Here is a 23,326-nt window from a genome sequence, read left to right as displayed (position 1 = left end):
TAACACCTGATGGGGTGGGTCCAGAAGAGCTTTCCAGAGGACATAATGATCTAAAAATAGTAGTACAATAGATTAAAATAGTAATCTAAATAAAAGAAATAATCTAATAATAAAACAGAAAATGTAAGAGAGTGAGAGTATGGAATCAAATGAACTGAGGTGAAGCAGGGAGCTAAAGGAGTAAGGTGAGCCATGGTGGAACTCTATGCAGCAGTAGAAGTTAAGGCCTGCTCAGTCCTCCTTTCACTCTTCTCTGGTCTGATCAGACCCACCTTCTGCTCCCCCATTTCTCTTCCCTTACCCTCCTCTTCATCTATCTTACCCAGTCTCTCAGGGTCCTTGTTAACTCAGAGTTAACTTAGAGTCCTTGACCCCAGTCTGGGAGACTAGGACATAGTAAGGCAGCAGCATGTGTGTTCAAGTAGAATTACTGTGAACATAGGTGGTCCATTCCATGGACTCAGATATGCACCACAACTTAATGCCTACACATTAGAGAAAGCCCTAAAATAATTACCCTATAATGCAGCTCACAGTACTTACTCTCCATCAAGAGTAGCATTTAAAGGAAATGTGTAGCTAAGAATGCATCAAGTATGACCTTAGTAGGTGAATTAATTTAATGACAACATAACCATTCATGATTGCTGGGCGCTATGTTGAATATCATGGAGACACAGGATTTAATGAGAAACTGGTCCTGCTGTCAGTGAGTCTACAGACTCCTGCAGAAAAGGAGGTATCAGAAATGAAAATGTAAGCAATAAGTGCCAGGGCTGGAGGAAATTCAGGTCACTACATGGACCCCTCAGCATACACTAGGGGACTGTATAGTCCATGCCAGGCACTGCAGACACACAAATGTTATGACACAGTTGCGGCCTGCAGGAAAGGTGACTCCAGAATAGTGGGTAGATGTAAGAAATAAGAACATGAAGAGTTGCCTTTGATAAATGTCTCCTTAAATATCTGGCCAGCAAAGGAGGCAGGGGCGGTCCTCCTGAACAAGATGCTCCCACCTCTAGGACACAGAGCACAGCTTGAGTTTAGGTGGAAGAGACAGGGAAGCATACTCCATGAGCAAGAATACAGAGAACAGAAAGCCCCACACAGTATTAGGAAGGCATTGTTCAATTTGACTGGAGCACGCAGTCTGGTGAGGTTGGAGAGGATGGACGAGACCCCTCCAGGTCTTGAGTCTCAAAGTCAGGATAAGAAGGTTGTGCTTTGTCCTAAAATAAATTCATGGGAAATCTGTGTATCTCTCTGACAGCCCAGCTCTCAAAACTGGCACAGGGGCATTATCAGGCACATCTTACATAATCAGCCCACCTGCAAAGATAATGAGCACACGCAAAACCACCATCTTCACTTTCTGAAGAATCTCGATGGCTTCAGAGGGCTTCTCCAGCTGCTGCAAAACTCGACACATCTCAACAACACTTAAGAAAAAAAAAAGATAATGGCATTTAAGGATAAAAATCTGCAACACATGAGCATTGTTACTGTGTAGTAGGCTAGGCCGTAACACATGTAAGAATTGTCCCCTCTATTCCATCACAGATATCGTACAAGAACACAAGGAAAGCTCAAATAACACAGTCTATGCCTCTAGAAAACCGTTTTCTACTTGTTTGAATCTCTTGAAATGAAAAGGTAAGTGATTAAAGGATCTCAAGACACAATGGCAGCCTCTGTGACAACGTGGATGCATCTGGAAGACGGTTATATTAAGTGAGGAAAGTCAGGGACAGAAAGACAAATATCCCATGTTATCATTCATATGTAGAGTATAAAAAAGTTGTCCTCATAGAAATTCAGAGCAGAATAGTTCCCAGAGGCTGGAAAGAGACCAGGTAGGGATGTGGGGAGGATGTTCCATGGGTTGTTAGAGTAAGAAGCTCTGGTGTTCTATGGCAAAGCAAGACAACTTCAGATAACAATAGTGCTTTGTTTATATCCAAATAGTTAGAAGAGAGGATTTTGAATGTTCTTACCACAAAGAAATGGTAATTGTTTGAAGAGGTATGTATGCTAATTACTCTGGTTTGATCATTATAAAATACATACAGATATTAAAATATCACATTGTACAGCCTAAGTATGTACAACTAACATACATCAATCAAAAAGTAAAATACTAGGTATTAAAAACATGATGGTATGTAGAGCTATGGTGTAAATTCACTCTCTGGCAAACTGAAAAAAAAAACTTGAGACAAAAGCTGGGAAAGGTAGCAGAATACAACAGTTACTAATAGGGCATTATGTAAAAATGTGGATGTGTAACCGACGTGATTCTGCAATCTGTATTTGGGGTAAAATTGGGAGTTCAAAACCCACTTGAATCAAATGTATGAAATATGATATGTCAAGAGCTTTGTAATGTTTTGAACAACCAATAAAAATAAATAAATAAATAAATAAGCTGAGATGAAGGAGAACAGGGTTGTCAGGACCACCTCCAGCTGAAAAGAAAATTCCCAGAAAACACTGAAGTCACACACAGTACAGTTTTGGATCCGAAGCAAAGAGGAGATGAGCCAGAGATATCTGGAAGCCAGCATTCAAGTTTTGAGGTAATGATAGTTCTTTTGCCCAAGGGATACCTGTTTCATTAGCTAAGGACATCCTTCCAAGCTATAAAAAATTACTGGATTTGAGAGACAGTTTCATAGCAACAGAACTAAAAGAAAATAGCTCAGTATGTCTGGTGAGAAATGAACAAGGGTTCAGAGTGTATCTCTAATCTCCATGGGGGGCTGAGATAAAGGGAGAGACAGGCTGGGACAATGGACTCTCCGAAAAGTCTCCTCACATTCAGGAAGGGCAGATACAGAAAATGCAGCACCTCTGGGGCTCTGCACACCAAGAGAAGCAAGTTGTCCCACCTAAGGCAGCAGATTGTTTCCAGAGCACAGCAGCTAATAGGACTGGAACTCTTAAGAACAGGTTTTCTTTGACCCAACATTTAGGAGTGGAAGGGCTTAGAGGTGATCAATCATTTAGAGTTAGATTGAATCTAAAGAAAGCAGAAGCCAACAAGCTGCCTGGAGCATTCCTGTGGTTGGTTAAAACTACAACTGCAATGTTCTGTGTGAGGTGGGTGACATATTCTTGGGCTAAATATCCAATAGTAGGACCCTTGTTTGATAGAGTATGTGCACAGAAAAAAAATTGTTGATGTGCCAAGTAAATAGAATACAATGATTTTGCTTTTGAGAATAATTTACTTTTGAAAACTTTTTGAGGGAAACCAAATCATCTGAATGCCAAATAATGAAAAGAAAAGACTGGATGGACTCAAATCACTCCATGGTAGAAGCCAACTTCAGAGCGTGATGAAAGTCAAAGGTCACTTACCCTGATTCACTGTTACTCCTATAAAGCTACTGAAGTGAGGTGGGGGGGGAATGGAGTTAGGTGTTTGATTACCTTTCATCTGTCAGTGAGACTTTTTGCCAGTATTCAATCAATACAAATAATCTCCTCAGGTATTTCTTGAAACATGATAACGGTCTGAAGCCATAAGGAAAATCCATCATATCTTGTTGGGGCCAGTCTTCTTTGGCCGACATGCCATTCTTTCCAATGGCTGCCTGAAGAAAAATCTCCAAGACTGGATGAAATACAGTTCTAATGGAATTTGCCCACCAGGAGTTGTTGGGGAGGAGCCCTTTCCTGGAGAGAGCTATTCTACTTAGCACAAACTGGGTTGCTTTCTCAAGTTGATGATGGGTTATATTCTCAATCAAAGACATATTGAGAGAAAAACCTTTACTTAAATAATCTCCATACTCACTTTCAATTCCACTGGAGGCCTGTACAACTCTTTCTATGGTTTTCAAAAGGTTATCTGGATGCTGAGCAAATGTCAGCAATAGATTAAAAACATCCCAGTTATCCTTCTTCAAGCTATTCCAAAGAGTTTCTAAAGTAAAATTAACCGCCATTTTCCAGTAAGTTCCTATTTCTGTGCTGCTTTCTGTTAACATTTTATCCAAGAAAAGAATCACTTCATGAATCCTTTCCTGCTCAGTATCTTGAGGGCTAGAATTTGGATTAAGCTGTAAAAAGTCCATTTGACTGGTAATGTTATTTATAGGAACTAAGCAATCCAGAATTTCTTCCCATAAATTGACAGAATCCCTAGAAAATACTTGAGACACATTACTAAATGCCACCATAAGATGCTCCAAAACCCCCAAATCAATTTTTGTAGAAGTTAAAAATTCAGCCATTTCTTCCAAAATATCAGAAAAGTCCTTGGATTGGTTCACGTAGGACAGTATGATAGATGACATACTGAAAATATCAGAGTCTTGTGAAATATTAGGTTTGACCCCAATCATCCCAAAGGCCAAGTCAAGAAATAGCAGTAATGAATCATTTATCTTTTCAAATATAAAATGATCTACTTTTTTCAAAGTAGTTATTTTCTTCACAAGATGTTGAACACTTTGGTGCATAAAGGAATAGAGAGTGTCAAAGAATGTCATGGTGTCCTTGGTACTAGAGATGAAATGAGTGTCAAAAATCATGGCCATCTGCCCTGAAACTTTCTTAGCTAGTTTGAGAAATTTCACAGTGGAGTCCACTGATATGGCAAGATCTCTCAGCTCAGCACTGTCACTCAAAAGCATGGTCAGAGTTCTAGACATTTCTAAGAGAGGTTCTAGGACATGACTATTTTCAGAAGCTCTAGAAATAACACCAAGTAATCTCTTAGTAATTTCTAATGTTTCTCTGTTTCTTAGAAGATTTGAGTTATGTATAAAGGAAAGCAAATTGGTTAGGTTAGAAAGTATAACTTCTTGGAGTGTAGGACATAAGGTATGGAAGTCCTTATTTAGAGAGTTTAAAAGAGTATCCATAAGATTGGCTATCTCTGTGGAACTTTCTCTCATGAGATGAAGAACTGACCTGAGATTTTGGTTAAGTTTGAAGAGCTCCTCAGTACTATTTATATGGAAAAGCAACTGACTCACCACTGTAAGGAAATTATCTTCAGACTTATTTTTCATTGAGGTTTCCCTTACAAAGGCATGCAATAAATCTTTTATGAATTCCATTCCTTGATGGTTATCAAAATAAAGTTCTCCATTGTCTAATATAAATGAGCTTTTGATTAAGTGATATATAGTCTCCTTTAAACTTGAGAAAAAATCCATGAATTTGTCTTCATTCTTCAAGGTAAGAAATTGATCCAATTTCAGAACTTCTAGAATTTTATCTTTTGGAAAAAAACTGAAAATATATATACATATATATTTTAATTTCATATTTAATACATTAGCAATAAAATGACTTAAATATATAGTGACTATTATTTTATTTGTTTTATAATAAAGTAACATCATGAAATTATAACATTGAATGAAAGATGATATGCTAAAATAATTCCATATCGCAATTAATATTTTTGTTGTCAAATAATGAAGAGTGAAGGGATTTCATGAAGAATTCTATTACAATTCTTTGGACCTAACAATTTAAAAAGCCACTTATTTTTGTATTTAGAAAAGAGGCAAAACGATTACAAAGTGGTTCTGAAGAAGTAGAAAGCGTATTTATATTTTTCTGAATTTTAAAAAAATAATAGCAGATCACTTGAACACTGATGATTTTGTAATCCATCAACTTGACTTGGCTAGACAATAGGCCCAGAATGCCCTTTTTTGTATGTCTCTGAGCTTAGTGGTCCACAATAAAGAGTCCCTCCTGCAGTTGAAGGATATACAGGAGTCAGAGGCCATTTTGTAGCATTAATATGCCTCCTACCAGCTATTCAATCCAACACTAATCTAGTGTTGGAAAACAGATTTGGCAGATGTGATTTAAATCCCTACTCAGTTAATTTCAAATTAGCCAGAAGAGACATTATCCTAGGTGGGCCTGACATAATCAGCTAGAAGGTTGGTTGTAAAAGAGTGTGGGTCTTGCCTTACCTAAAGACTCTGACCGCAGCTGGGTAGGCACTTGGTCTCTCCTGCCCCTGAGTCTTCCTCTTGACCACCATTTGGGGCCACAAGCTTGATTTCATGCCTCTAGTGTTCCAGCTGGCTATGACATTTCCCCCCTGACAGCCTTCCCTAGTGATTTTGAACTTGCTTATCCAGTGCCCAAATTTATATGAGTCCATTCTTTCAATTCAGTCTTTGCTGGTTCCATGGTTACAGTCAGGACTGTAACAAAATGGAATAAATTGTAATTTCCCTCCAACATTTTACTAATAACCTGCCGCAGTCTGGCTGGGCACAAATCACGAGCCATTGAAGCAGGAACAAACTTTATTTTTAAACTGCAGGAAAATACTTCACACAGCTCCCGGGGAATCCTCCCGAACGCGCCACGAGGCTTGTCCAGGAACCCCCAGCCGGAAATATCTCTCCCGGAAATCCTTCCTCCTGCACTTCCCCAACCAATGGGAACTCTCGGGGAATCCCCGGAAATCCCCACGAGAACTCCAAAATAGTGCGAGAACTCAAAAGTTGCGGCAGAGGCGGATAGTAATGCCTCGCCTGTCAATCAATACTGTTGGCAAAATGCCAGGGGCCATACAGACTCAGCCGTGGCTCTCAGCAATAACCTTCAAAGAGATTTTTTTTTTAAATACATGGATAAAAGTAATGTGACTATTGAGTTTAGTGCTTCCAAATGTAAACAACACACTAGATGAACTGGAATAAAAATATATAAACCCTTTATGTGTGATGGGATAATACAATTAATACAGCAATTCAAATTATGACCCTCCTATATGTGAATATTCATCCATAAAAACTAATTTTTCAGTTCCATATAAAATGGAATTTCAGGCCAGATGGGGTGGCTCACACCTATAATCCTAGCAGCTCAGGGGGCGGTGGCAGGAGCATCATGAGTTCAAAGTCAGCCTCAGCAATTTAGTGAGGCACTATGCAATTCAAAGAGACCCTATCTCTAATAAAATACAAAATAGGGCTAGGGATGTAGCTCAGTGGTCAAGTGCCCCTGAATTCAATCCGCAGTACCCCAAAAATAAATAAATTAATTAAATAGTATTCAATAATTGTTTTTATCATCTAAAAAGTAGAAAAATATATATGACTACTTATCACAGGATAGGCCTAAATGCTTACTATTTAAGTAGAAATAACGAAATTAGTTTACTTTGATATTTTGATAAAATTCTTATGAAGACACATTCACTTTAAATATCATTCAAAATTTTTAGTGTACAATTGTCATTTATTAGCATTTTTGTACTCCAGAAAAGAAAGTGGTTTGAGACGTACTGCAACTGAATGAACTATGTACAAAGCAAAAATACAAACCAAACCACTCACCTCATCTCTGCAATAGCATCTTGGTGGAAGTCTTTTAGCAAAAGAGATATTTTGTTCTCAGAATTTCCCTTTAGTAAAGGGGGAAAGAACGTTCTCAAAAACTGTTCTATGAAATCCACTGTGCTCCTTGGAGGGAGAATGGTTTTCCCACTATGGTCCGATGGCATGTGGTTCAAGGTGAGGTTAATTAAATTCATTATTTGAAGGTCAGCATTACTTAAATTTGGGGCCGATTCTTGGGACCTCCCAGCTAAGTTATTGACGGAATTAATCAGAATGCTTTCAAGAAGCAACTGAACAACCGAGAAATTGGTTAGCTGCTCTTGATTTAGCAGATGAGTAAGAAAGTCAACGTCAAAATCACCTTCTCCAGAAATGTTTTTCAGATAATGCAAATAGTTAGTCATATCTTTAGTTACATCATCAGTTGAACTCTCGCTGGTCACAGGAACAAATAATGTTTGTGTCAATTTGGAGTAATCTTCATTTGCAATTTCATGAAGCCAGTTTTTTGTGTCCAACAGAAAATCTTCATTAATTTCTAATGTCCCCAATGATGATGAATCCATGCTTTCCAGAAAGTGGGAAAGTTGTGAAACTAAGCTTTGAAGGGCCATGGAGTTTATACTTTGGATTTCCTTTTTAATTATAGAGAACAGGTGCCTAATACTAAAGTCATGGGTTAGGTCTTTCATGGTTTGTTTAAAGTCAAGCCATAGTTCTTCAAGGTTGTAAATAGCTTCACTATTTTTAATAAAACTTGTTAATGCTTCTAAACCATCACCCATGAGACTTGCATTCAGAAGAATTGTGATTGGAAGGAGTGAATAAGGCCTATTATCTTCTAGACTCCAATCCCCAGAAATCAACTTGATCATCCTTTCCAAATTTAAGAAAATATTATTTCGGACAAATGCCTCTGTTCCCTCAGTAATGTTAAAAATCTTATTTACACCAGCCAGTTTGTTAAGAATGTTTTCCCCAGAAGCAGCTTTTGTCAAATTGACATGTTTTAGCTTTTCTATGATTTGCAAAGCAGCTTGCTTTATGGGACCACCAGGACAATGTTCAGCAATGCTGTCATTACTTTGATTTCCAGAAAGTGAGACAAATGGTAACACCTTATGCCAAAATTCTTGCACAGTTTTCATCAGAGAGGTTTTAGCATGAAAGACTTCGGACAGTGCTAGAAGGATGGAATTCCAGTCTGCTAATTCATGAATCACACAAATCATTTTCCTACTTATTTCCATTCGTGAACTTTCATTTGAACATTGTGAATCTTCACCTGGGGGAGACAGGTGGAGATGGTCAAGTATTATGGCCACTTGGTGATAAAAGGAAGAAGAAGACATAAGCCTATGGACTTCACAGGCTTCCAATTTTGGATTCTGCTGAAATCCAGAAGTTGTATGATTCCAGCACCAAACCACAGGAAGGCAGTTTAAAGCTTCTGAGACAATGGCTGGTTGGTCTGATATTAATGTGATTGTATGCAGAAGAGCTTTTATCGCACCAGCAAAGTCCTTCTTGGTGATGTTTGAAATGCTGATGCCGTGAAGGAGTGTGAAGTTATAGACATCCTTGAGGGCCTCTGTGATGTTTTTGTCAGCCACTCTCTGCAGGAGACTCACAACATGAGGAAGCGCGTAATACAAATCCACCACTGTGTTCACATCATCCTTGGGAAACAGGCGAGAGAGCTTGAGCAGATGATTGACATTCCAAGCATGGGAGCTGTCTGCGAATTTCTCCATCAAGCCAAAAAGCAACTTGACCCCTGAATTGCTGGTATCTAATCTACTGAGATTCTTGAAGAAATCCCCAAGGCCTTCACTAATGTGTTCAAGCTGATCTACTAAAAGGTCTATGTCTGCCTTCTTGAGAGTACGCATGAGAGAAGCCACCTTCTTTAAAACTTGAGCATGACCTGAATTTTGTGGGATATTGTGAGAAACAGTGGGCACTAAGGAATTGAACACATTCTTCATCAACTGAATAACAAGATCCACAACTCTCATTAGTTCATGTGAAATTGTTTCTGGTGGGTTTTGAAGACCATGAGATAAGTTGAAGAAGGCAAGGTAACTAGCTAAATGATAAATTGAATTGCCTAAACTCTTTATATCATTTTCCTTTGGACTGGTAGCAAATATGTTAAAATATTTTTCAGTTTCAGAAGAGGAAATATTTTCCAGGATATTAGAGAAAATATCTTTTACAAATTTCTGAATTTCCTTCCCCAGTGCTATCAAATGCAGCCAAAGATTTTGAAACTGGTTAGGAATTTCCTGTGACATTTCTATGGGTCTTAAAACTAATTCATTAAAATACTTCCAGTTGGATTGGGAAACAAAATCAAAGTCTCTTGTTAAGTTGTTTATAACCATCCTTACTTGGTTTGTGGAATCATTCAAAAGAGCTAATAAAATCTCAAATTTTGGTACCTTCTCATTTTCAAAGACTGTATTAAGTACAATATTTAGAAAGTCAGTTATGTCTTTCAAGTAAATATTTACACAACTTATGTTGGACTCACCCAAGGAACAAAGTGGTTTCTTTATATGTATCAGCCAAGTTACCATTTTCAATGTAGAGTTCATTTTGTTGTCCATATCTTTGAAACTCCCCAAAATACTGTGAAGATGACCTTGTGAAAAACTTGAATTATACATTACATACAAACGGTTGATGGCATCTATCCATGCCATGCATCCTCTCAGTTTGCTAAATATGTTCTCAGAGGAGAATGTGAAATTTAACATGTCCAGAATATGTACCATCCGCTGAGAGCTATTTACATGAAATAAGCCTTCTTCTAAAATCAACTCAGTTACATTTTGGAAAACATCAGCACAGGACAATAAATCTTGATCATGGGACACATTTCTAAGAAATAATATTGTTTCTCTTAGCTCAGTGATGACACTTTGAAATTTGTTATTTCCATGATCTGTGAGATTATTTAAAAGAAAATGATTTATCGGGTCTATGTTACTACCCACATATTCTGAGGTCTGGCTTAACTCAATGAAAACCTCCAGCAGAGAATATAAAAACTCTCTGCTTGTGTTTGTGTTCAATGGAAGTGTCTCTAGCTGGTGCAGGGTGGTTTCCATGGTGAAAAGGGTTTTCTCTACTTGGTCCAAGGTAAGTGATTTTACTGCAACTAATGCATCACCTAATGCTACCCAGAGATCCCTGAGATCCAGCAAGTCATGCCAATCCTGAAAATTATCAGCTTGAGTCACACTTTTGAACAAATTTATTATGAGTCTAGCTGCATGGTGAGTGGGAAAGACTCCCTGGCAGCTTTCAGAAATTTTCACATCATTTTCCAATTCATCCAAAAGCTGAGTGAGCCCTACATGAAGAGAAGTGAAGATATTCAGGTCAAACTTAAATATTTGAGATATGCTTCCCCAGATTTCAGTCCACATTTGAAGCCATGAAATGGTACAGTGAACGGCCAGAAACTCATTCAACACACTGACATTTGCTGAGAGGTCTGAAAAAATTCGTGACCATGGAAGACTAAATGAAGATCCCTTATCTGTTAAATAATTCATAGAGGAAATGGTTTCATTATCCAAAACAAAACATTCATCACCCAACAGGGCTTCTACTGAACCATTGAAGAGCTGACTGACATATTGAAATAAAGACATGCGAAAACCTTCATCTGCTATGAGCAGCTGTTTGAGGCCTGTCAAGGTAGCATGGATCACTTCTAATTCTTGGCCTTCTGTAGACATCAGGGATTGAGCTTGAAGCTCCAAAAAGTTAAAAACTGAAAACAACTGCTGACAATAAGATACTTCAGAAATTCCCCCAAGAATCCCTGCAGTCTCAGATAAAAATTCAAATGCTTTACTGATGTTTTGGAAATTAAATTGCTTTATGATGTTCAAAATATGTCTTGAGATTTGGGTAAGGTACATTAGCAGAGAATCTCTACTCCGTAGGCTCAAGAATTTATAAATATATTGGTAAAAGGAAGAATAAATTTGCAGAAGTAAAGCTGAATCCTTGTCTTTGAAGACATTTAGGTATATGTGTGTCAAAATGTTATCAACTTCTTGTTTCTGAGGTTCAGAGAGGGCTGAGAAAATATCAGATGCATTCTTTACAACATAGACCGTGTCCAGAACTTCTGAGACTTGTTCCTGCCTAAGTAATCCAAATTCGTAGAGACTATTCATCACAGTTTCACTTAAATGTACAAAATCTATGTTCACTGCTGGTGATTCTGACCAATTTGAGTGGGATAAATGGGAAAAGTTTATGCTTTTACTAAAAATTTTCTCATTTTCTGGAACAGAAGAATTTAAAAGTGAAGAAAAATTTTCCAGTTTAGCCTTTTCTCCTTTAGAAATACCATACAGCCATAATTCTAGAAGTTTGGGGTTAATTTCAAGAAGTATTAATTCCACGAATCTCAAAATATTTTCAGGTCGGTTCTTCATCCAGTGACTTCCACCAGTTTGCAGTTTTTCAATCACCTCTTTCCCAAATTCTAAAAGCTCCTGAGCTTCAAAAGCAGGTGGGTCTGTCTCTAAACTCCACAAAACACTTCTATTTAGAACTTCCTTGTTGAGAGATGAGTTGTGGAATTTGGGAACCCTGAAGGAGTTGAAAGGATTAGGTAGTAATAATTTCTCCCAAAATTCCACAGATGATAAAAGAAAGTTCATCTGTTCATCCTCAGAGACATGAAACTTCTTTTCCATCACCAGAAGGTGCTTTGTGCAGTTTAAGGCCCTACAACATTAATAGAATTGTTTTAGTATCAGAAAGAAAAAAAAATTATTCAATGTATCAAATTTCTAAGGTACTGGTCACAGTAAACCTAAGTGAAATATTTACTAGACAATACATTTTCCAGTAGACATAAAAACTAATGTGATCATTTGAAAATGTTTTAGAATTCCACAACACAGTTGCATATCTTTAGATTTAAATGTTTCCTACAATCAAAAAGAATGTGTGCTAAAATTTTTCTTCTGTGAATTCATAGGTAAAGGATATTCATTGTTAAAGAAAAGATTGCTGTTTATTTCAGAAGAATCTTAGGATTCATTTTCTCATTTCATCTCAAAATGTCTTGGGCTATCAAGGTAGTTCAAATAGTGAGACGCATCAGAAATGGTGCCTGTATGATTTAAGGAAAACTTTTGGGATTCCTTGTGCCAGGAGGCAATTCCAATTCTCTTTTATGTTAGATGGGGTACTTCCTCTCCAGGTTTTTATTTTTAAAATACAAAGAGTTCTCAGAAAAGCAAATCAGAGTTTGTGAGATGTGCACTCTTGCAGAACTAACTTAAAACTCAGAAGTCACAGCCACTTTGGAAATCCATGAATGATCTGACTTTAGATCATATCTAAAGTCAGATCACTAAGACTTTAGAAAGGTTATGTGATATGAGTATTTGATAAGTGTCTACACTGCATTGGCTCAGGCAGCCCTGACACCAACATGTTGATACCTCTGCAGTGACACCTGTGAAAGATATCACCATGTTGGGTCACCAGACCTGAAACAATTGCACATGGTTCAGGTGGTATCCCTGCTGTGTGTTTTATGATGCCAGCCATAAGAACAGCTTTTATTGCCAGACTTCAAATGAGTTCAGAATTAAGGATAAAGAATTTCAGACTTTATTGGATATTAATGCCTAGATAGGTAAATTCCTCTCTAACTTCTTTAACACTCCATGTCTGGCATAGGGTACTATAGAGAAGATCAAATACACGAATGTTATTGTCCTCTCTAATATCTAAGATCAGAGCACTATGTATCTAGTGCATTATATATGTGCATATATGTATGTATACATACATACATGTACATGTGCATACACATGTTTAATATATATACAGGTGTGTATACACATATATACACATGCCTAATTGTAGTGTCAATTGTTGTTTGTAAAATAGAGTGGCTATTTTGAAAAAAAATTCCCTATCAGTACCAGTAATAACATTACCACATTTGTTCATATCACTTTACAGTTAATGAAGCACTTTCACAAGTATAATCTTATTTCTTTCCTACAACAGCCTTTTGAAGTACACATCATTATTTCTATTTCATAGAAAAAGAAATATTTCAAAAACTTTTTAATTTAACCATACTGTTAGTACATGGCATGGACAGGACATGGCCCAAGTTTTCAGATTTTGAATTCAGTTTTGTATGCTAGGCAAGCACTCTACCACTGAGCCACACCCACACACATACCCTTGAATTTAACTTTCTACATTAATTGCACTTAATTTCCAATGTGTTTTTTTTGTTGTTGGTTATTAGATCAATATCTAATTATCTAGCCTCTTTCACGAAAGACACTGCACTGGTTGTAATGGGTATAAAAATGAATATCATCGGAACACATCTAGACTACTTTTATTGTCCTCTTTTGTTTTAGTCATCTTTTTTGCTACTGTGACAAAGGATCCAAACAGAACATTTTTAAGGGAGGAAAAATTTATTTGACTGTTCACGGTTTCAGAGATCTTAGTCCATAGAAGGCTGGCTCCATTTCTTGGGGCTTGAGATGAGGCTGAACATCATGGTGGAGTGTGTGGCAGAGGGAAGCAGCCTTTCAAGATACAAAATATATACCTATCCCATAGCCACCTCATCAATTAACCATTCCTCCAGCCACATCCCACCTGCCTCCAGTTACCAATTAATCCCATCCTGGATTAATTCACTGATTAGGCTAAGACTCTTACAACTGAATCATTTCTCCTCTGAACCTTCTTGCATTGTCTCACACGTGAGCTTTTGGGGGACATCACACATCAAACCATAACGGCTTTCTACTGCTTTGAAATATTTGAGACTTTCAGTAAAGTGGGAAATTATGAATTTGACATCAGCATCGGGGCTGACTTTTCAGAGTCCATTACATTGTCCCTTTTTGTGTGTGTGTGCTGATAACTGGGCTTAGAAAGTCTCATCTAACCATGGTGGTGAACCTCAGGTCTAGAGAGGTATAGCCAAATTGTCCTCCAATTTTGGTGTATACCAAAATCATCTGTGGAATTTGATAAAGATGCAGAAGCCTGCATCCTGCACACAGGGCAAGATTTAGGTACAAGGTACAACATTTGTATTCTTAGCAAGCTTCACAGGTAAGTTGGAACCACTTTCAAGAGTTTCTGTCCCATTAAGTTCCAATGCAGCCCAACAAACAATAAAACATGCTTTTAAACTGGACACAACATCTGTAATCATATAGGAAAAATTCCCCATCTCAAAATATATGTTGAAATAGCAAAGCAGCAAATAATCTGTCATATTTATTTCCAAAGATCACTTCCACTCCCTAGAGTCTCCAGAACTATCAGCACCTAAATCATTGATCCCATGTCTAAACTCTAGTCTAAACTCTAAAAAATGAGACAAGTTTTCAAAGAAATACTTTTGGTATCTGTTATGAATCTCGTAACCATTAATGAAAATTGAATTGCTATAATCTGTATTTCCTTTCAAAATCCATGTTACAATTTAGATATGGGGTATCCCCCAAAGCTCATGTATGAGAAAATGCAAGAAAGTTCAAAGGTGCAATGATTGGTTATGAGAGTCTTAACCTAACACATGCATTGATTCCCTGATAAAGATTAACTGGATGGTAACTGTAGGAACGTATGGTATGGTTGGAGGAGGTGGTCACTGAGGGCGTGCCTTTGGGTTTTATATTTTGTCTGTGGTAAAGGGAGTCTCTATCTATCTATCTATCTGTCTATCTCTATCTCTCTCCCTTTCTCCCTCCCTCCCTCCCTCTCTCTGTGCTTCCTGGGGTCATGTCCTGAGTCACTTTCCTCCATCACACTCTTCCACCATGATGGCTCTGAGGATAGAGCAAACCATCTATGGACTGATACCTCTGAAATCATGAGTGCCAAATAGAATTTTTCCTTCTCTAAAATTGTTTTTGTAGTTCTTTTGGTCACAGCAGCAAGATAGCTGACTAAAATACCATGGAAACTTGAGTTATATGGTCTATAAGTAAATATTTATTGAGCATCTAGTAAATACTGTGTCGATATCAAGCTCATAAACATTAAAGAATGCATGTCCTATAATTAGGTCTTGTTTATCTTCAGATGATAGTTAAATTAAGACCTGGAAGTTGAATTCCAATAACTTACCTGGATATGGAAGTTTTTGGAGAAGTCAATAAGTCATTCAAAAATGTAAAATAATTATCACTGATGATTTTCCAATCCATGTTTTCTGCATAACAGGGAGATTTCTTAGAGAAAGCTAAAAAATAATTGATATCAAATGTCATATAATAGACAAATTTAGGCAAGTGAAATGTTTTAGTAGTTCACCTAATATTATTAAAATGGGAAAAAGATAGATTGGAAATTTGTGATTTGATATCTGCTTTCATCCAAGGTGAAGTATCACTAGCCACTGATAATGCAGAACACTGACTCATAAAAGACAGAAAACAAGGTGAAACCTAGCTGGTTGACTTAGGAGAGGGTCCAGGAGGAACAAGAAGGGAGAAGTGAGCTGGACCTCAGTGGACATGCTGAGCTTACAAGATGAAGCTTAGAGTCTGAAGACAGGTAAAGTACAAACAGAGAACAAGAGAGGGCTGTACAAAGCAAGAATGTCACCACATGCTTCCCTCCAGTATTCAGCTGAAAACAAATTAATCCATACATGTGAGGGAACTACTGGAAACCAGGTAGTTTAATCCCCAAATGATTAAAGATAGCAGTCTTTGGTCATCACACAAGACAAGCAATATACTCTATTTCCATTAGCCAACTAGAACAATTTACAATTCGTTAGTCAGTGAGCAGAGTATATATAAAGGGTTTTGCATCAGTAGTGGATAATATTTCCAACCAGACTTGAGTACATTGCCAGTCTTGCCTAAGAAATCTTAAAAGTAAGACTCTAGGGCTCAGGGTGTATTTCGATGGAAGAGCTCTTGCCTCACATGTACTGAATTCAATCCCCAGTACTGGGAAAAACAGAAAAACCCTAAAGGACTAAACTGTTTCCAGTAATTTGTCTCAAAAATGTTTATACAAATAGAAAAACACAGCACAATATAAGGTTAAAACTTGCAATTTTGGCATCCAATCAATAATTACCAGGCATGAAAAGAAGAAGGGAATTATGACCCATACTTAGGGGAAAAAAATTAATCAAACTGACAGATGGTGGAAGTAGCAAGGAACATTAATCACATTAAATGATTAATGTTATTTAATGTGTGCTATATAATTTACTCAGCTCAGTGAAAAGGAAAAACTTGTCAGTTCAGATAAAATCAGACCTACCTGCATGCTGTACATAAGAAATGTGCTTGAGACATGAAGTCATAAATGAAAAGGATGGAAAAGATATACCACCCTAACACTAAGCAAAAAGTTATCAAAGTAGATTAGGTGATAATATCACTTGATGATGATAAAGACATCCACTGTTCAACAAGATAGAGAAATTCTAATATAAGGAGACTGACTCATAGTGGGGTAGGGAGAGGGAACATGGGCAGAATAGATGATTTCTAGACAGGGAAGAGGGGTGGGAGGGAAAGGGAGGGGGAGAGGATTAGCAAGGATGGTGGAATGTGATAGACATCATTATCCAAAGTACACATATGAAGACACAAATCGGGTGTCAACATACTTTATATACAAACAGAGATATGAAAAATTGTTGTATATATGTGTAATAAGAATTGCAATGCTTTCCACTGTTGTGTATTTAAAAAAATAAAATCAATTAAATAAAAAAGGAGTAATTCTAAACACATATGCACATTACAACAGAATTTCAGAATGAAATAAAAACTAATAGAAATACAAGGGGAAATAGGCTAATATACATTATATTCAGAGATTTCGGTACCCCACAAAATAAAACATTAGTAAGTATATAGAAAATTTGTACAATACTATCAACAATTTGATCTTCCATATATATAGAACATTCTACACAGCAATGACATAATACATATTCTTCTCAAGTGCACATGGAGCATTTACCAAAGTAGATTATATTCTAAACTATAAAAAAAGCCTCAATAAATTCAACAGATTTAAACATACAAAGAGGGTTTTCACTCACCCAAATGAAATTAAATTAGAAATCAATATGTCTGACAAAAGGTTTATAACTTAAATATATGACAAACTTTCAAACTCAGTAAATATAGAAACAAAGAAACAAACAACTTGATTTTTAAATTTTTTAGATGTTTATGGACCTTTATTTTATTCATTTATTTATATGTAGTGCTGAGAATCAAACCCAGTGCCTCACACATGCTAGGTAAGTGCTCTACCACTGAGCCACCACCCCAGTCCCAAACAACTTGATTTTAAAAGTAAGGAAAAGATTGGAACACACAATTCATAAATAAAGATATGCAGATGGCATATAAACACATCAAAGATAAATGTTTAAAATCATAACTCATAAATATAACTTAAATCCATAATAAGATATCACTATGTATATAATAAAATGGCTAAAATTAAAAAGACTACACATAACAAGTGTTGGAGAGATGTGTAGTATGAGAACCCTCATATACTGATGACAGTAATGTAAAATTATAAAACAACTTTGAAAAAATAGCTTGTTGGGTTTTTTATTTTTTTTAAGTTAAACATACACCTTCTATGTAATCCAGTTATTTTATTGCTAAAGACAATATATCATATTTTCAGCCAAACATACACAAATGTTCAAAGCAACTTAATTTGAAATAGCCAGAAATGCTACATAATCCAATTATGAATTACTTTCATGGACAAACTATGATACATCCATTCAACTGAAAAGTAATTAGTTACGAAAAAGAATGACCACACTAGGCATGGATGAATCTCAAATCATCAATGCTCATCAATTATGCTACATGAAACAGGACAGAAAGAGTACATATTGCATAATTCCATTTGCAAAATTTTCTAGAAAATTAAAACTATGGTGACAGAAAGCAGAGCAGTGATTGCCTGGGAACAGAGGAGGGGCTGGAATTGACAAAGGGGAACACAAAGAATAGGAGGTAGATTTGGGTAGTGATGAGTCTCATTGATCATATTTCAAAAATACCAGGTTGTATACTTTAAATATGTATGTTTTATTGAATGTCTATTATATTTCAATTAAAACTTTTGTGTGTTGGGGGGGGGCGGGGGGGGGGGTACTGGGGATTGAACTCAGGGGCATTCAACTACTGAACCACATCCCCAGCCCTTTTTTGCATTTTATTTAGAGACAGGATCTCACTAAGTTGCTTAGTGCCTGGCTTTTGCCATTCTTTTTCGTCACTGATTACTTTTCAGTTGAATGGATGTATCATAGTTTGTCCATGCAAATAATTCATAATTGGATTATGTAGCATTTCTGGCTATTTCAAATTAAGTTGCTTTGAACTTGCGATTCTCCTACCTAGCTTCCTGAGCTTCTGGGATTACGGGCATACGCCTATTTCAATAAAATTTTTAAGACAAAAATCCTTCTAATTTGAAGCAAATAATTTAACCTCTGTAGTCTTTTTTTCACAAGTAAAATTGCATAAAACTTGCGCCCATTGCACCTCACTAATTTTCCATGGAAATAGAAAAGCTATGTGTCAGAAATTTTGTAAGCATTTATGGCAGGGGGTAGGGGAAGATGAAAATAATTTAGAAAATTAGCATAGAGGTATGTGAATAACATCTGATAAGGATGAGTACTACAAAAAGAAAAAAAGCAGTATTCAAAAAATTTGTATGCAAAAGAAGAATAGAAAATCCTCATATCAAATTTTCTGTTACTTGCAATTCATCATAATTTTGACATTCATTGCACTGGGGAAGGAAAGGGAGCTACTGTCCATCATACATGACAATGGTACTATGCTGGGCATTTTACATACACTATCATATTTAGCCTTCATAAAAACCAAGTAAAGTTAGTTATATAATTTTTATTTTACCAAGAATAAAAATGGTAAATGAGGGCCCACTCAAATAAAACCCATCAGATGCAATGTTTGATCTCAAGTCCATCTGCTTTCAAAATCCATGCCAAAATACCAAACTGAGACCATGTTTTAGCTGCATGATAAAACTACACTCAGCAAATTTAAATACCTACATTAGAACATTTAATTCATCTCTATTATATCACATTCTTAGGATGCACTGTTTTTTGTTTTCTTTTCTTTTTAAAGGAAAAAAAGAATGGATACAGGAAAGGTGAATGCATAACAGGATTGTTCTGCTGTTATTCATGTTGTTCTGTAATTATTTAGTGCTTCTTAAACTTTCGTATACTTATAAGTCATCTGGGCATCTTCTTAAAATGTATATTCTGTATGTTAGAGAAGAGAGAGCCTTTTTAATAAATGATGCTGGGAAAACTGAATATCCCTATGTGGAAAAAGGAGACTAGATCCCTATGTCTCACTCTGCACAAAAGTCAAATCAAAGTGGATCAAAGGCTCAGGGATTATAGACTAGAAGCCTTGCAACTACTAGAAGAAAATAGGGCCAACACTTTCTCATATTGGTGTGGACACAGACTAAAAAAGACCTTTAAGCTCAAGAAATAAAACAAAGAATCAGTAAGTTAGAGGACATCAAGAACAAGGACCACCAGCAAAAATAAGTGATATAAAAAGGAAGACAAGGGTAAGAGAGAAAGTGAAGGTGTAGGATGATTCCCTCACCCAGAACATGTGGCAAACAACCTAGCACTGTGAACAGAAATACTGAGCTTCTTAAAGTGGGAAACAAAAGGACCCATCCTCTGGCATGTAGATTTGATATTTCATTGAATCCATATAGTGCATATGACCATTTAACTCCAGAAGCCTCTAAGAGCAGCAATTTGAAGAGGAAGAAAGGAAAGAACACAAGGTGGCCATGCCACAAGAGAAGAAAAGATAAATACCCATTGCTAGTTCCAGGCCCTCCATATCTGATATGCAGGCATTCCAAGGAGGAACTAACAACCCCAAGGAGATAAAGCAGGGTCAGGACATACCAGTAAAGTGGGAGATGTGGAAACAGACAACCAGCCCTAGAGCAGAAAGACAGAGTCAGAAGTACACATTTCACTTGGGTTTTGACTTGGGTTCAAAAAAACATTTGTGGCAGGAGGTGGGAAGACCTTGTGAGTCATGCAGTGGAGTTTATAAATTTTAGGGAATTTTTTACTTTATGATACTGGCAAGGAGAAGAAAGCTATGATACAATAGGAAATACATATATTTGGTCACTGATTTTGTTTCCTTGGCACAGAGCTCCAAACTCCTCAAAGAGATAAGTGTCTTTTAAATACTAATAAGATAGCTGGGGGTCTTGTGCCTGAGCCAGTATGTTGGAATGTTGACCCTATATTTTCTTCTAGTAGTTGACATGTTTCGAGTCTAACTCCTACATCTTTGATCCGCTTTGAGTTGATTTTTGCACAGGATAAGAGATAGGGATCCAGTTTTTCATATATATATATATATATATATATATATATATATATATATGTTTTTTTGATATATTTGTCAAGGGTCAGACACTATATTTATGTGCATTTTTCTCTGTCTTCTGTTCTATTTCATTGGTTTTCATGTCTGTTTTTATGCCAATACCATTTTGATTTTGATTTTGTTTTATAGTCCTGAAGTATAATTTGAGACAAGGTATTGGGATGCCACCAACATAACTCTAACTGCTCAGCATTGATTTGGCTATTCTGGGTCTTTTATTCCTCCATATGAATTTTAGGATTATTTTTTCTAGCTCTGTGAAGAATGTCATTGGCATTTCAATGGGGATTCATTGGGGATTGCACTGAATCCATATAGTGCATATGACCATCTTAACAATATTAATTCTGCCTATCCATGAATATTGAAGGTCTTTGCCTCTTCTGAGGTCTTCAGTTTCTTTATTCAGTGTTCTATGTTTTTATTGTAGAGAACTTTCACCCCCCTTTATTAGATTTATTCCTACAGATTTTTTTAGGCTATTATAATGGAATTGTTTTCCTGACATTTTTATCAGCAGATTCATTAATGGAGTATAGAAAAGCTATTGATTTTTGTATGTTGATCTTACATCCTGTTACTTTGCTGAATTTGTTTATTGGCTCTAGAAGTCTTTTACTGGAGTATTTTGGGTCTTCTAAGTATAGAATTGTGTCATCAGCAGAGATAATTTGACATCTTCTTTTCCTATTTGTATCGTTTTAATTTCCTTCTCTTGCCTGATTGCTCTGGCTAGAGTTTCAAAAACTAAAATTAAAAAGCTTCTGCACAGCAAAAGGAAACAATTAAGAGTATAAAGAGAGGACCTACAGAATGTGAGAAAATCTTTGTCAATTACTCTTCCAATGGGAGAGTAATAACCAGAAAGATATATATATATATAAACATTTAAAAATGTTTAAAAATTAACATTAAAAGTGTTATATATATATATATATATATATATATATATATATATATATATATATATATATAAGTTAACATTAAAAAAACAATTCAATCAATAAATGGGCAATTGAACTAAACAGATAATTTTGAAAAGAAGTAAAAATGGCCAACAAACATAAGAAAAAATGTTCAACATCCCTAGCAATCAGGGAAATGAAAATCAAAATTACACTGAGATTTCATCTCACTCCAATTAGAATGATAATAATCAAAAACACAAATAATAATAAATACTGATGAGGATGTGGGGGGGAATATACACTTATACATTGCTTGTGGGACTGAAAATTAGCACAACCACTATGGAAAGCAGTATTGAGATTCCTCAAAAGATGAGGAATGGGCCCACCCTATAACCCAGCTATCCCACTCTTTTGGTATTTATTCAGAAGAATTAAAATCAGCATTCTATACTGATACATGCATACCAATATCTGTAGCCACATAATTCACCATATCCAACTTATGAAACCAGCCTCACTGTCCTTCAATAGACAATAGAATAAAGAAAATTTTATATATATATATATATATATATATATATATATATATATATGTGTGTGTGTGTGTGTGTGTGTGTGTGTGTGTGTGTTTGTGTGTGTGTGTGTGTACACACACAAAAAAATGGGAGTTTTACTCAGCCATGAAAAAAGAATGAAATTATGACATTTGCTGGCAAATGCATGGAACTGGAGATCATGCTAAGTGAAATAAGCTAGACTCAGAAAGCAGAAAATCAAATGTTTTCTCTTATATATGGAAGATAGAAAAAAGAAATTTTAAAAAGGAGGGGCTCTCATTAAAATAGAAGGAGGAACAGTGGAGTAGAGGAAGGTGAATGAAGGGAAAAAAGTGGGGATGGGAAAGGAAAGAAACAGCAGAATGAAGTTAACCAAACCATATCACAATGAATTCCACACCTGAGTGTAACTGTAATTCACCAATTTTAAAAATTCTATTTAAAAAACATTGCTTGGGGGGGATGGTTCCTAGACAGCCTCAGGATAGAAGCTGATTGTCAGAAGAACCAACCATGTAATTAAAGGGTTCCAAGTTTCACCCCACCCTGTACCCTCTCCTTTACTTTCCCCCTAATCACTAAGGTGAGGAGAAAAGCTGGAGGTTTTATTAATTGCTAATGGCCTATGATTAATCTTGATTGCATAACAAAACCTCCATGAAAACCCCAAAGGGAAGGGGCTCAAAGAGCTTGCAGGTTGTGCACTCCTGGAGGTGCTGGGAGGGTGGTGCACCCACAGAAGGCATGGAGGTTCTGCACCCCTGACCTGCCTCCTCCATACCTTGTCCTATGTATCTCTTCCCTCTTATGGTTCCTCAGTTATGTCCTTTACAATAAGCAGTAGTCTTGTCTGAAAACTGTTTCCCTGAGTTCTGGGAGCTGTTCTAGCAAATTGTAGAACTTGAGGAAGGGGTCACAGGAACCCTGATTTGTAGCCTATCGTCAGAAGTCAAAAGGGAGGCCCACACTTGGAGTTGGCATCTAAAGTAAGGACAGCCTATGTG

At 36.5% G+C, this 23,326-nt stretch overlaps 1 protein-coding gene across 1 annotated transcript in view; it reads right to left on the bottom strand.

The window, feature by feature from the left end:
- Abca13 (ATP binding cassette subfamily A member 13) overlaps positions 1 to 23,326 on the bottom strand; it is a 437,088-nt gene that overhangs the window by 349,363 nt on the left and 64,399 nt on the right. The window contains exons 16-19 of the mRNA XM_071608614.1: positions 15,495 to 15,609; positions 7,329 to 12,089; positions 3,436 to 5,247; positions 1,333 to 1,442 (exon numbers count right to left, since the gene is read on the bottom strand). Of these exons, the coding sequence (XP_071464715.1) occupies positions 1,333 to 1,442; positions 3,436 to 5,247; positions 7,329 to 12,089; positions 15,495 to 15,609 (6,798 nt within the window). The remainder of the gene's footprint in view (positions 1 to 1,332; positions 1,443 to 3,435; positions 5,248 to 7,328; positions 12,090 to 15,494; positions 15,610 to 23,326) is intronic.

The sequence above is a fragment of the Marmota flaviventris genome, chromosome 1, assembly GCF_047511675.1.
Source record: "Marmota flaviventris isolate mMarFla1 chromosome 1, mMarFla1.hap1, whole genome shotgun sequence".
Lineage (NCBI taxonomy): Eukaryota > Metazoa > Chordata > Mammalia > Rodentia > Sciuridae > Marmota > Marmota flaviventris.
Note: the sequence above shows the minus strand (reverse complement) of the source record. Positions and strands in the feature narration are given on the sequence as shown.